The sequence below is a fragment of the Bufo gargarizans genome, unplaced genomic scaffold (genome assembly GCF_014858855.1).
Source record: "Bufo gargarizans isolate SCDJY-AF-19 unplaced genomic scaffold, ASM1485885v1 fragScaff_scaffold_782_pilon:::fragment_2:::debris, whole genome shotgun sequence".
Taxonomy (NCBI): Eukaryota; Metazoa; Chordata; class Amphibia; order Anura; family Bufonidae; genus Bufo; species Bufo gargarizans.
This window is the reverse complement of record NW_025334188.1, coordinates 753892-770004: the sequence shown is the minus strand read 5'-3', so window position 1 is coordinate 770004 and position 16113 is coordinate 753892. Positions and strand designations below refer to the sequence as shown.

General features: G+C 41.9%; 1 protein-coding gene across 1 annotated transcript; it reads left to right on the top strand.

Annotated features, from left to right (window-relative positions):
• The first annotated feature begins 6111 nt into the window (after positions 1-6111).
• LOC122922854 (G-protein coupled receptor 84-like) lies at positions 6112-9403 on the top strand. The gene is made up of 2 exons (XM_044273607.1): positions 6112-6131; positions 7849-9403. The coding sequence occupies exon 2, from the start codon at positions 7885-7887 to the stop codon at positions 9022-9024; it is 1140 nt and encodes a 379-aa protein (XP_044129542.1). The 5' UTR covers positions 6112-6131; positions 7849-7884; the 3' UTR covers positions 9025-9403.
• Positions 9404-16113: the final 6710 nt, after the last annotated feature.

The following is a 16113-nucleotide window of genomic DNA, read 5'->3' as shown; positions in this document are numbered from 1 at the left end:
AGCATGACAGTTTCAGTTCACTCTACAAGTAAAGGGCACAGTTCATACATTTATGGTTACAATGATTGCTGATGACAGACTCACTTTCCAGAATAGTGGACTGCTGAAGTCACTCAAGCAAGATTGGCCGTATTGGCCATGTGCTGGGACTCTAACTGCACTGCAGTCTCTCTCTTTGGCATCCTAGATTGGTCTTCTGCACCTTTTTTGTACTGGGTGACATTTCTGCCGACCCCCTTCCCTGGATCGACTCACACTACAGCACTTTGTCATGACCCTGTATGCAGACCACAGCCAGAGCCTCACTTGATAGCCTGACCTTACACGGCAACAACAACAATATTTGGTGAGAGACATCACTTATATCAATTTCCTTTTAACCTAGCTCCACTTTCTAGACAAAAACCACTGAAAAAGATAATAAAAACATCCTGCATGATGTGATAAATAAATATGTGGATGTAATGGGCAGATTTCTAAAAATAAACACAGTAGATGCAAATATTATAAATGGACTAAGCCCTAACTATTTTTTTTCTTAGCCAATATATCTTGCTCAAAACACATCTGTGCCCACCTAAACAGTGCCAAGGTGGTCTCAGTCAGGCAGGACCTACTCTAAACCTATCTATGCCATTGAACATCTACATTTAGAAGAGCAGACCCTGCACATATTGTTCTGCTTCTTGTTACCTCTATGTGCACCAAGCAACCAATGAGAGGGATAGCACGCACAGTTAAATGTATCACCTAAAAAAAGTCACCCATGGAAGAGGAAGGTCAAAAGTACACAAAAAACTGCTACTCCCAAGGTGAAATAGGAGCGCATTCAGACTTGAAGGTGTCACTTCTTCAAGTATATACTATAGACTAAAGAAAAATCACTGAAAAAGATAAATAAATATGCGGATGTAATAGCTAACTCCACCTCCAAGTGGCACCACTGCTACTGACTGTGGCCACTCGGAGTCCCTCGGGGCAAATTTGCCATAGACCTTACAGGGAAAATTCCAGCTGGGCTGATGCCTTGGTGGCCGCCCAAGCCCCCCATCTCTGCCGCTGGCTGGGTACATAATAAGCTCTCAGTAATTAGCGCTCTGAGAATCAGGTATTCATGTACCCAGCCAGCAACATGCTCTCTTAAATGTAACTGTTTCCCGCATCTCACCTCCTCATGCTGCTCATATCTTAATCGGAAATTTGGAGGAGGAGGACAAAAATGGGCACTATTGATGGCCAACAGAGAGGGACAGCTTTTGGGGCAATATATTGTGCGGCACTGTGGTATATGGTATTCTGGGCTATGGTATTGCTGACCCCCCCCCCCCTACTTTTGTTGCCCCATCTCCTGTCAATTTAGACCCTCCTACAACATGGGGCCACTTTTAAGTATTCTTTTCCAGGGCCACTTTAAGGTTTCCAATCCATCCCTGGAATCCCCCCTTTCAGAGGCCTTCAGCTATAGCTAAATAAATAAAAAGTCCAGACACAATGAAATACAAGTCAAATGCACAAAACACATTAAAAGTTTTCAATGTCAGATAAGAGTTGGTCCCAGAGCTGGGACTCAAACTTATCTCCAGAATGTGGCCCCCAAGGTGAAGGAAAGCTTACAGAACATGTGCGACGTGTTCTCCATTCGTGACTATAGTAGTTCCAAAAATAGCCAACTGAGCATACTCGGATGTTTTCAGGAGTTCCGTAATGATTAATGGAGAGCACACCACACAAGTGCAACCATCTATCAATTCACTTCTATGAGACTGCTGGAAATGGCCAAACTGGCTATCCGCTATTTTTGGAACTCCTATAGAGTTAAACGGAGGATTTCTGTGCTTGTGTGGCTGCTATCTGTTCATGTCAGGGGCGTAGTTCTGGAGATAACAGTGAATCCTAGTGGACATATTGCATATTAATGTCCCAGAGCGACCAACCACTTTAACACCTTTCCTCAGGGGCGTACACAAAAATCATTGGGCCCCATAGCAAGAATCAGAATTGGGGCCCCTAACTCCGCCTATTACCCACTTCTGGCCCTGGCTCCTCCCCTGCCACACTCATTTGCTAATAAGTAAAGAAATACAATGTATAAATAACCTTTTGAAACTGTTACGGATAAATAATTTTGTTTTTTTTATAGAGGGAACCGCATTCCCCCGCCTTCACTCACAGGTGCCGCGATCAGCATTGATCATGGCACCTGGGGGATTAAATGATGTTGGCTGTGCACTGTCCAGAGACATTTACATCCTATGTGACTGATATCAGCCGCTCCTCCTATAATGCTCCAGACTGATATAACTTCCAGAGACATTACATCCTATGTGACTGATATTAGCCGTTCCTCTTATAACACTCCAGCACTGATATAACCTCCAGAGAAATTACATCATACATAGGGGGATGAGGGCTGGGAAAATTTGAAATGCCACTGATGGGGGAGGGGGGTCACTGGGAGACATAACTTCTTGCTCTGCATGAAGTATAGGTGAGATAGTCAGTGGGCAGAGGTCTGTGAGTGGCTGGAACAACGGGGGGACACAAGATGTGCAGGGGCAGCAGTTTCAGGACTCTAACTTTCCTCCCACAGTAACTTACCCCATTACTGCTGTGTAGGAGGACCAGTGAGGGACTGAACTTTATACTGGAGGCACAGTAACACACAGGAGGTCAGAGAGAGCAGAGTCTCCATATCTCCTGCTGCTGCCTCGGCTCCTCTGGCTCCGCCCCCTCCTCACACATGATGGAATATCACACTGCAGAGAGGTGGGGGGGGGGGGCTGTCTGCTCATGTCGGGTCGGTGAAGTTTACTTTGGAGAAAGGAACAAGCCCTGCAAGGTACTGTGCTGTCCCTTTGACCAAAGTAAAACTAAATGCAGTCCAGCAGCAGCAGAGAAGAGCGGGATGCGGTAGCTGGGAGTCGGCCCTTGCTTCCATGCACTCCGGGCCCCCCCTCCCACGGGCCCCATAGCAGCTGCGTGGTCTACCTATATTGGCAGTACGCCACTGCCTTTCCTCAATGAGACCATCCTAATGAGATGCAATGGAGAATAAAAACATATCAAGTGTAACTCAAATATGCTCCATCTCATTGTCCCATGAAGAGAAAACACATTATTCACTCCACTCCACTATAGGTAGCTACCCTGTACGTTCATTTTCAACACATTAAAGTGTCTTGACCAGGGAGTTCAACCAAATCAAAGAGTCTTCCAAAAGGAAGAGACAACCATCTATTGACAGATTTTTTCCAGGGTTGATTGGCTTTATCGCTGCAGAACAGGTTGGTTGCTCAAGAAGCCTTTGATGTTTGGGATGTAATATTTCTCCTTATGGAGACATTGACAGCTGGCATATAGAGTCTTACAGGCAATGCTGCCTGGAAAAAGGTATGCAATTTATCTCTTCTTCTGAAGAAATAAAACTCTCTAAAATCAACTTTACAGGTGAAACTCGAAAAAAATTTAATATTGTGCAAAGTTCATTTATTTCAGTAATGCAACTTAAAAGGTGAAACTAATATATGAGATAGACTCATTACATGCAAAGTGAGATACTTCAAGCCTTTATTTGTAATAATTTGGATGATTATGGCTTACAGCTTATGAAACCCCAAAGTCACCCTTTTGAGGTACCCTTTGCTCAGGGGGTGTGGAATAGTTAGCTGACTAGAGTGTGAGACATTGAGCCTGGGATATTAAACCTTTTCACAAAATTCTAATTTTAAGCTTCATTAATGCAATGAGGGTGATATACAGCTAACATGGTTTGTCTTAGTTTGGGGCACACTGCTGGCTTTATATTTTAGAAATAGGGGTCCTTTGACTGGAGAAGAATCATCCCCTATAAGATAGTGACTACAAGGAATTGTCTCATTAAGACAACCTCTTTTTTAGAAGGAAGACAGCCCGGTGACCATTTGATCTGCGGGCTTATGAAACCTCCACAGAACAGGCGATATCACCCAGGGAAGGTGTGGTTGGCCATTGAAATGTATATACAAACTCTCTGTTCACACTTCCTTACTCTGGCCAAAAGATGCAGTGGTCCAAATGTCCTCACAGGAGATATGCAAAGGGGTTGTCTTATGAAGAACCCCTATGATTTTAAGATGTTAACTGAAATTCGAATTTTATATCAGGGGATTGTGTTGTCATCCAGAGGACTCTCTAATGATCCAAGGCATTTACACCTTGGGGAGTTGTCTGGCCTGATAAAAAAAAATTATATAAGGGAAGAGTGGATTAAGAAAAAGAAGCATTAGTCACCTCATCTATCTCATCCATCCATTGCTGTTCCAATGTTTACTGGGTCTCCCCTGGTCTCTGCTTCCTGGTCGCAACTTGACACACAGTAAATGCATAGGGATGACTGATCAATCCCTGGTTAAAGAGTTTAAAGAGTTCCAGTCCCTTAATTCTTCTATAATAAATAAAAAGAAGTCTCTGTTAGATATACTTGTCTTCTCTAGCGCTGCAAATCCGGAGACAATGTGGGAAAAGTCAAATAAGTAAAGTTATGAAGAAGGATTGCGCTGCAGGAGAAAGTTCTTTTGTATAGAAATAAAAAGTTCCTTTAGTAGATCGTCAATCAACGTGGTCACAAGCCAACCTCACAAAATAACACTGGTATGGAAATCTGTTCTGAAATGAAAAAGCGCACTATAGTGTAGCAAATTCCAAAAACTTAGCGCACCTGCGAATAGATTATACTCACAGGATTTCTTGCGAGTAAATGCGTGTAGGAATAGGTAGTATCTTCAATAGAACTCTGTTAAAGAAAGAGGACTATAGTGTAGCATGTAATTACACTTAAAACGCTTGCTGTAAAGTTATACTCACAGGATGTCCCTTATGAGATGCATGGAAAGAATCTACGCAATCTTCACAGACAGCTGGGCAGGTGGAGCAGGCAAGGATCAAGACACTCGAGCAGAAAAATCCCAAATATCGATCCGACGGATGAAATGCTTCTACACCGTCAATTAACGCCCCAGACGAAGCATCACGGCGAAACCCGGGTCGGGCATTTCAGAGACTTTAGTCTTGTGGTTTTAGCTGTAATTTTAATTCTTATTAAATAATTTCTATCCGACCCTTTGGTGCGCATCCTTTCTACTTGCTAGTCCTTTTGAGAAGCTGAGGTCTATTGCCATCAAGGTGTAGAAGCATTTCATCCGTCGGATCGATATTTGCGATTTTTCTGCTCGAGTGTCTTGATCCTTGCCTGCTCCACCTGCCCAGCTGTCTGTGAAGATTGCGTAGATTCTTTCCACGCATCTCATAAGGGACATCCTGTGAGTATAACTTTACAGCAAGCGTTTTAAGTGTAATTACATGCTACACTATAGTCCTCTTTCTTTAACAGAGTTCTATTGAAGATACTACCTATTCCTACACGCATTTACTCGCAAGAAATCCTGTGAGTATAATCTATTCGCAGGTGCGCTAAGTTTTTGGAATTTGCTACACCATAGTGCGCTTTTTCATTTCAGAACAGATTTCCATACCAGTGTTATTTTGTGAGGTTGGCTTGTGACCACGTTGATTGACGATCTACTAAAGGAACTTTTTATTTCTATACAAAAGAACTTTCTCCTGCAGCGCAATCCTTCTTCATAACTTTACTTAATTCTTCTATATTCAGTTTATGCTTGAGAAAGGCTCAATTGAGCTGAAACATTAAAGGGTGAATAAAGGCGTGTATTAACTTATTAACTGGAGTGCTGCCTCACTTCTATCTGTTGAGTTTAGCCAGCAATAGCATATGATCTCCCCACAAACCCAGGATTCTGTCATTCAGTCCTGATCAATCATGTGTTGTATTATTTGTATCATTATGAGATGTATTATACTTCATTTCCCTAAAGTGGCATGGTGCTGTGTGATGATATGCAGTAAATACCTTAAGCTCTTGTTCCAATGACTGTTGTAAAGTGATATCAGAAATTGCATGATAGAACATCTGTAACAAAAAAACAAAAAAAAAACAGTACAAGTTAAAACGAGAAGTAACACACAGAACTTATGGGAAATTATTGAGCAAGGTGGGGCTTTTTAGGGAAGACCTTATATAAAGACCTAGGTTCCATATGATCTCAAACCATCTGCCAGTTGTAACCCTGCATTTGGTGAGTATGTCCTAGCCTACATATCTAAAATTTGTCTCATTCTGAATTTACTATAGTTTTACAAGTTTGTGTTGCTGAATAGGAACTTTTATTATATAAATAATCCCTCCTTTAGTGTCAGGGTATATACCACAATGATTGCTGCTGGATTGGAGATTAGTCTATTTAGCCAGAGGTTATTAAAATCGATTTAGGTCTATGTGCATTTTTAATATATAAGTTGAGGCTTGCATCAGCTTGTCATCCATTAAATTCAAAGAATTTAAAAAACTGATAATGATAGAACTGACAATTACTGAGAGCAGCATTAAAAACAAAATCAGTATTAATTCATCGAGTGATATTCTTCCTTCCAGAAATATTGTATTAACCTCTTAATTATTACTATAATTTCTTCCCACCACAACTCTTCTTCACGCAGTATGTTAAATTGCTTTAAAAAAAAACGCCAAATATATTGGTCATGGTCGTTGGTAAAAATAACTGTTTCTGCTTGTTTTTAAGGTGGGACCACGGTCCCCAAACAGAGTTGTGTAAAATAGCCATGTTATACAATTTAATTATTACAATAAAGCGTTAATAACTCAGGAGCTTACATAATAATACTTTGAATAATACTTGGTATAGTGGAAATTCTACGTTACACTAATAGATGTCTGCAGAATAATTATAATTCTGTGATTTTCTTCACTCCTAAAAAATGTTATACAATAGAAATAGCTCCTTTGCATTGACCTGGAAAGTGATGTATGTGCTCCTTGCATGCTATTCGATGAATTCTGATCTTACTTCTTCTGAGGGTTTATCAGGCAAATGTTAAAAAAAACCTCACTAGCGTTCTTCGTAGGAAATTTTAGAACACACTTTGGTATATGCAATTAGATTTTTCAATGACTATTATTTGTGCAGCATAGTATTGCATCACGTTATGAGAAGTAGAATATAGCCTGAACTGGCCATAAGGGTTGCCTCGAAATTCCCCTTCTCAGAAATAATGTATGCAAGTCAAAAATAGAAACTCAGTCCACACTTACAGACATGACCATCAATATCTGAAAGGTTCTGAAAGCATTCTATACTTATGCTTAGTGCTTCTGTCCACAGACAGTGTGCAAAACTACTCTGCAAAATTGTAGACAGGTCGCTGAGATCAGAACATGTTTCTGGCCTGTTCCTCAGCGTGTGGTTAATATGTACTGTATGAGTAGTTAAAAGAAAACAAGAGGAGATCAAAATAAGTAAAATTAACATCTTCTCTTATATCAAAATTGCAAGAGGAAACCTAAAGACATAATAACAATATGTACCGTAATAGTCAACGCCATGCAAACCAAAGAACTGCCTCTCCGGGAAATAAAATCGCCTGCAACCATGGTACTTCATGTCACATCTAGGCACATGGACTGGTAAAGAAACTCTACAGGGTGAGGCCCTCACCAACAACTTCCAATATCTCAGCTTTCTAGAGGAGTAGAATGGTGGCGTTAACATTAAAGATGTGTTAATCTCAGTTTTAGCTGTGTCTATGACTGGTATGACTTTTACAACTGTTATAGATAGTAAGTCTGAGGTAACAGCATCTTAGTTGCTGTCTTAGCAAAAAAAGGTTGTTCTAATCTCTGAGCACATAAAAATAGCATGAATATAGCATAAAACGGTAACTGAATCTGGTTAATGTGCATGGAAATAACCTGTTTTCTTATTTTAAACCATTCAGAAAGAAACACTGCTGAAGAAAAGTCCACGCACCACCATGAATGACTCAGCGTCCACAATGAATGATTCAGATCCCTTCTCTTGCTATCATCCATCTATTGTGGATTATCGATACTTTGCTGTGACATGGGGCATTATCGTGTCTTTGGTGGGGACATCTGGCAATGTGTTAACAGTTGTTGCCTATGCATTGGATAAAAAGCTGCAGACCCGATTCAATCTACTCATCATCAATCTAACTCTGGCGGACATCTTGTACTGTACGTTTTTACAGCCCTTCTCTGTAGACTCATACCTTCACCTGTACTGGAGAAGTGGAGAAATCTTCTGCCGAGTCTTCGGAATGCTGTTGTTTGTCTCTAATTCTGTATCGATTATTAATCTGTGCCTCATCGCTGTCAGCCGTTACATTCTCATCACAAACAATAAACTGTTTGATCGTATTTTTTGCAAGTTGGGTGCAACACTCATTCTCCTGGCCACCTGGATGGCAGGATTTGCCAGCTTTGCACCACTTTGGCCAGTCTATGTTTTAGTTCCAAAAGTTTGTACCTGTAGCTTCCATCGTATAAAAGGAAGACCTTACACCACCATTCTAATGGGGTTTTACTTTGTGGTAGGCCTAAGCTGTGTTGGGATCTTTTATTTGCTCATCCATCTCAAAGTTAAATCTGCTTCCAAGGCTTTGGACCAGTACAAACTTGCCAAAACCAAAAATACAAAGTCAAATGCTTCCAGTGATAAATCTGGTGTCAACAGTAAATTTCATGACATAGAACTAGAAGACAGTGGTGTAGATACAGCAGCCTCCAGTGAAATCATCTCAGAACATGTTAGCTCTTCAAAAGTTACAGTGACCTCTCAGTCTACAGATTATGTTAGATCAGCACCTGCCACAGTAACCCAACCAAAGGACTCTGGTTCAGATTTCAAAAAGGTTACTCGCATGTGCTTTGTGGTTTTTCTCTTCTTTGTGGTTAGCTATATCCCCTTTTTACTACTCAACATTTTTGATGCCAAAAATGCAGCACCTCAAGTTCTTCACATGATAGCGGCAAATCTTACTTGGTTAAACAGTTGCATCAATCCTATACTGTATGCAGCCATGAACCGCCAGTTCCGTGAGAGTTACCGAAGAGTTTTTTCTCTAATCATTAACAAATTCAGAGGAATATAAGAACCTGACATTGTGGCTGGATACACGAATCTTCAATATTCAAGAGCAAAATGTGAGCAGTAGACATCATTCATGAACTTTTGATAGGGCTTTCCAAAGTCACTATTAAAGCACTTTTACCTATATTTAAGTATTTATGGACAAATTCAAATACAGATTATGCCATGGAAAGAAGCTAACAAAGTAGTGTATCCTGTTGCAACTAAAAAACATTTGCATTCTTTTTTTAGTTTTTATTTGCAAAAACTGATGGTCAAAATGTAAATGAGAACATGATCGTTATAGTTTATTTTCATGCACTTGAACATATTTGTATATAATATATTTATAAAGCTGTTTTATACACATAGTGATAATAAATGTTTATATTCGTATAATTGATGAGAAAATCTATATTCATTATTAGTGATGAGCGGCAGGGACAATATTCGAATCTGAAATATTTTGCGAATATTTTGTAGAATATTCGTCATATATTTGCGAATTCGAGATTATATTCTTGATTGCGAAAATCGGCAATGTATTTTTTGCGTAATGCGAACCTATTACACTGCTTTTTGCAAAAGCCAAGCAAGCTTTTGTGTGCCTTATCTTGAGAAGTGGCTTCCTCCTTGGTCTGCATTGTGCAGTGTCCGTTGGATTGTCTGCCTTGAGACATTATCACCAGCAGAGCCCGGATTCACCAGGATGGCCTTGGTGGTGATCCTTGGATTGTTTTTCACCTCTCTAACTATCCTCCTGGCCAGCACAGGTGTCACTTTTGGCTTCCGACCACGTCCTCTGAGATTTTCCACAGTGCGGAACATCTTGTATTTTTTGCTCAAATGTAAATAAAAGCTGAGAAATTTCTTTTTTCCACAATAATGCCTCTTGTACATCGTCTTATTATCTTTTGGGAGACACCTATGTCATTTCCTGTCAAAAAATTACTTGCTGGTTGAATAAAAGTAACTTTAAGTCAAAATTTGCCAGGGATAAGGGCTCGGAATGGCCCACAGGGATACATGGGAATCCCCCGGTGGGCCCCTGAGCAAGGTGGGACCCTAGTCTCTCACCCCCTGCACATGTGGCACATAACACAGTAGACTTACTGCACTACATACATATATTCAATGTCCAGCACCTCGACCAGCCTATGTTCATATAAAAAAATTGTTAGATTATTTATTATATTTGAATTATTCGTACGGTGGGCCCCCAAAATAAATTTTACTGGTGGTCCCTAGGTACCCCAGTCCGACACTGCAGGGGTATAAATAATTATGGGCAGCACTGTATGTATGGACAACAGAACCTATTACACTGCCTAACATCCTGCACTGGAACCTACACTATAGATCAATCTAACCTACACTAACTATCTGAATTATATACATAAGTTAACTGTCTAATGTAATAACACAAAGCACAGAGCACAGCAATCACACTGCTGTCTCTTTCATAACTGCAATAAACTTTAGAAAATAGCTGCTGGGAAGGTTCTTATATAGTAAGGGGTAGGCAACTTTTCTATTGGTTGCTAGGGATGTTGCTAAGCTGTGACAAAGCCTTCGCATTGGCCCACAAGCTAGAAGAAGGGAGGGATGTCACCTGATGTGTACTGTGTTAAAAAATATATATATATTTTGTCATTACGAATATATAGCACTATATTCTAAATATTTGAACATTTTCGAAGTTCCGATATTCGCTATGAACATTCACTTTTTGAATATTTGCGCTCAACACTTCATTATGTCTCTGTCACAGTGTGTAATAGTTCTGGTACTAGTATCTCACCCAGCAGCAGGAATAGTTGAGGTACTGTCAAATACAAATGTTGAAGGGCAGCAGTCAGGACAATTCAAACTCAAGCAGACTTTTTTCATAGAGGGACATATGCATGGCAGTTTTAGTTCACTCTACAAGTAGAGGGCACAGTTCATATATTTTATGGTTACAATGATTTCTAATGACAGACTCACTTTCCAGAATAGTGGACTGCTGAAGTCACTCAATCAAGATTGGCCGTATTGGCCGTGTGCTGGGACTCTAACTGCACTGCAGTCTCTCTCTTTGGCATCCTAGATTGATCTTCTGCACCTTTGTACTGGGTGACATTTCTGCCGACCCCCATCCCTGGACCGACTAACACACCAGCACTGTATCATGACCCTGTATGCAGACCACAGCCAGAGCCTCACTTGCTAGCCTGACCTTACACGGCAACAACAATATTTGGTGAGAGACGTCACTTATATCAATTTCCTTTAACCTAGCTCCAATTCCTAGACAAAAATAACTGAAAAAGATAACAAAAACATCCTGCACAATGTGATAAATAAATATGTGGATGTAATGGCTAGATTTCTAAAAGAAAATCACTGAAAATAATGCACTAACACAGTAGATGCAAATATTATATATGTTCTAAGCCCTAACTGATTTTCTTAGCCAATATATCTTGCTCAAAACACATCTGTGCCCGCCTACCAGTGCCAAGGTGGTCTCAGTCAGGCAGGACCTACCTCTAAACCTATCTATGCCATTGGGCATCTATATTCAGAAGAGCAGACCCTGCACATAGTGTTCTGCTTCTTGTTACCTCTATGTGCACCAAGCAACCAATGAGAGGGATAACACGCACAGTTATATGTATCAAATAATAAATGTCACCTCTGGAAGAGTCGGGGCAAAAGTACATAAAAAATTGCTACTAACAAGGTGAAATAGGAGTGCATTCAGACTTTAAGGTGTCTTTTCTTCAAGTATATACTATAGACTAAAGAAAAATCACTGAAAAAGATAAATGTGATAAATAAATATGTGGATGTAATGGCTAACTCCACCTCCAAGTGGCACCACTACTACTGACTGTGGCCACTCAGAGTCCCTCAGGGGTGGATTGGCCATAGACCTTACAGGGAAAATTCCAGCTGCGCTGATGCCTTGGTGGCCGCCCAAGCCCCCCATCTCTGCCGCTGGTTGGGTACATAATAGGCTCTCAGTAATTAGCGCTCTGAGAATCAGGTACTCATGTATAGAGATGTCGCAAACATAAAATTTTCAGTTCGCGAACGGCGAGCGCGAATTTTTGCAAATGTTCGCGAACGGGCGAACCGACATTGACTTCAATGGCAGGCAAATTTTAAAACCCCCAGGAACTTTTTCTAGCCACAGTAGTGATGGAAAAGTTGTTTCAAGGGGACTAACACCTGGACTGTGGCATGCCGGAGGGGGATCCATGGCAAAACTCTCATGGAAAATTACAAAGTTGACGCAGTGTTGGGTTTTAATCCATAAAGGGCATAAATTACCTAACAATCCTAAATTTTTTTGAACAACGTGGTTTAAAACATCCAGTGTGTGCATACGATCAGGTATGATGTTGTATCGATCAGGTAGTGTAAGGGTTACGCCCACTTCACAGACATTGACAGACCAAACTCCCCTTTTAATGCACCGCAAACAACCGCAAACAGTCAATTTGCCCAACCGCAAACTCCCCATTTGCACAAGGTTGGATACCAAGCTAGCCATGTCCCGTTGATGTCATTGAAGGTTTCTACCTCCACCCAGCCACGTACAACACCAAGGGTCCCCGAAAGGTGAATTGAATTGATTTTTAGAACGGGGAGATGGTTGAAAAAAACCGCTGGCTCCCTCCCCTTTGTTTGAATCCACGGTCACTGCGTCTGCGCAGTGCAATTTACTGTCATACTGTGGTATTTTCTGTAGTTCTCTTCTCATCAATTCAATCCCTGTTACGTCCCATATCAGGGATTGCCTTTTGTGAAAAAATATTTAGGTCGGGTACCTTCAACTGCCTTCACAGTGACAGACCAAACTCTGATACATCAAAGTGAATTGATTTTAGGAACCGGGAGATGGAAAAAGCAGCTTGGTTGGTCCTCTTACTCCCAAGTTGGGGCACTGCGCGTGCACGGAGCAATGTGCTGTGACACCCTATATGAGTGGTGTCTTAACTATTACTATTCCTATCAGTTTAATCCCTGTTACGTCCCCTATCCGGGGACGTGTGTCGAATTGATTAACCATGTCGAATTAACCAACCATTACGACATCCTGAAATAATTTAGTTTTGAGCTCTGTACTTGGTTTGTATTGGAATTGATGGGGATTTATTAAATTGTCTGCATAATTTCTAATAAACTATTAAGAGACTTTATTATGATTTTTTTATTTTATGTATTAAAAACCCATACAACTTAAAAAAAAATAAAAAATGTATGTTTTTTTCTATGAAAAATTATCCAGCCGATCGCTTTAAGTCTGATCATAATGAAGCAACGGCCTTATCATCTGAGGTGTGGCAACATTGCCAACACACTCATAAAGGTTATGATCACTTCATTGTGATACGCAAGCCCCTTCATCACAACAAGGTACTGATCACGAAGGGGAATTGACACATGTATGTGCCTTTTTTTTGTTTTGTTTTTGCAGCCACAGTGCAGCACCGGAGGCCAGAAAAATTAGGCATGTACACATGCCTGAAAAATTAGGTATTGTTGCAGCCGCTGCTGTAGCTCAGGCCACAGATCAAGCCTGCACACCCAGTAGTCAAGGGGTTCATCGCTCCTCAGAGTGTCGATATCTGCAGTTAAGGAGAGGTAGTCTGCTACCTTTCGGTCTAGTCGTTCTCTAAGGCTGGATCCCGAAGGGCTGTGGCGATGTTTAGGACTGAAAAAGCTCTGCATGTCCTCCATCAACAACACATCTGTAAAGCATCCTGTCCTTGTCGCCGTGGTCATGGTAGGAGGAGGATTACTTTCACATCTTCCCCAGTTAGATTCCCATTGTGCTGTGACATCCCCCTTATAAGCTGTGTAAACATATTTTTTTGTTTGGTTTTGAACTGCTGCATCCCTGACTTTCAGTAATTTGGTAACATTTCCACCACTTTCTGCTTATACCGGGGGTCTAGTAGCGTGGCCACCCAGTATAGGTCGTTTTCCTTCATCTTTTTTATACGAGGGTCCCTCAACAGACATGACAGCATGAAAGACCTGTCCTAGCACCCCGGTCATACAAATACTCGTTGACAGATTTTTCTTGTTGGAGCAGGCGGTCGAACATTAGGAGTGTTGAATCCCAACGTGTCGGGCTGTCGCAAATCAAGCGCCTCACTGGCATGTTGTTTCGGCGCTGAATGTCTGGGGATTCAGTTGATGTGCAGCCAGATGCTGCTGCAGAAGAGGACTCAGCCAAGGAGGTTATCGAAGAGGATGGAGTAGGAGGAGTAGAGGAGGTGGCAGTAGGCCTGCCTGCAAGTCGTGGCGGTGTCACCAACTCTACTGCAGAGCCACGCATTCCATGCTTGGCAGCCGTCAGCAGGTTGACCCAATGTGCAGTGTAGGTTATATACCTGCCCTGACCGTGCTTTGAAGACCAGGTATCAGTGGTCAGATGGACCCTTGCTCCAACACTGTATGCCAGAGATGCCATGACTTCCTTTAAATCACTGAGTAGAGGTTTGGGATTGCCTATTTTGAAAAATAAAATCGTCCTGGTACCTTCCACAGTGGTGTCCCAATAGCGACAAATTTTTCGAAGGCCTCAGACTCCACCAGCTGGTATGGTAAAAGCTGGCGGGCTAAGAGTTCCGTCAAGCCAGCTGTCAGACGCCGGGCAAGGGGGTGACTCTGTGACATTGGCTTCTTACACTCAAACATTTCCTTTTGCAGACACATGACTGTGGGCAGATGAGATGGAACTGCTGAAGGTGAGAGGCGGAGTAGCGGGTGGTTGAGAGGGGGCAAGGAGGACAGCAGTGGTTGAAGTGGCTGAAGATGCTGGACCAGGAGGAGGATGGTGGCTTTGAGTTTGTGTGCTGCTTGTACTCATGTGTTGATCCCATTGGCGTTTGTAATGTGAGATCATGTGCCTTCATGTGCCTTTGCAAAGCACGACTCAGTTTCTTTTGGCACAGGTTGCAAATGGCATTGCTGTTATCAGAGGCAGACACACACCAAAAAATGCCACACTGCTGAGCTTTGCAATGACGGCATTCTGTTGGTGGCATGATGTATAGGGGGCGGACCGAACATCGCATATGTTCGCCCGCCGCGGCGAACGCGAACAAGCAATGTTCGCCGGGAACTGTTCGCCGGTGAATAGTTCGGGACATCACTACTCATGTACCCAGCCAGCGTCATGCTTTCTTAAATTTAACTATTTCCTGCATCTCACCTCGTCACGCTGCTCATATATTAATTAGACAACTGGAGGAGGAGGACAACTGGACGAGGAGGATGGCCAACACAGAGGGACAGCTTTTGGGGCAATATATTGTGCGGCGCTGTGGTATATGGTATTCTGGGCTATTGTATTGCTGACCCCCCCTACTTTTATTGCCCCATCTCCTGTCAATTTAGACCCTCCTACAACATGGGGCCACTTTTGAGTATTTTTTTCCAGGGCCATTTTAGGTTTCCAATCCGCCCCTGGAGTCCCCCCTTTCAGAGGCCTTCAGCTATAGCTAAATTTAAAAAAAAAGTCCAGACACAATGAAATACAAGTCAAATGCACAAATCACATTAAAAGCTATCAATGTCAGATAAGTTTGAGTCCCAGCTCTGGGACCCACTCCTATCTCCAGAATGTGGCCCCCAAGGTGAAAGAGAGCTCACAGTACATGTGCGACATGTTCTCCATTCGTGACTATAGTAGTTCCGAAATGGTTAATGGAGAGCACACCACACAAGCGCAACCATCTATCTATTCACTTCTATGAGACTGCTGGAAATAGCCAAACCGCCTATCCGCTATTTTTGGAACTCCTATAGAGTTGAGTGGAGGATTGCTGTGCATGTGTGGCTGCTATCTGTTCATGTCAGGGGCGTAGTTCTGGAGATAGCAGTGAATCCTAGTGGACATATTGCATATTAATGTCCCAGAGCGACCAACCACTTTAGCACCTTTTCTCAATGAGACCATCCTAATTAGCTGCAATGTAGCATAGAACATATCAAGTGTAACTCAAATATGCTCCATCTCATTGTCCCATGAAGAGAAAACACATTATTCACTCCACTACACGTGGCTCCACAACCTATAGGTAGCTACCCTGTACGTTCATTTTCAACA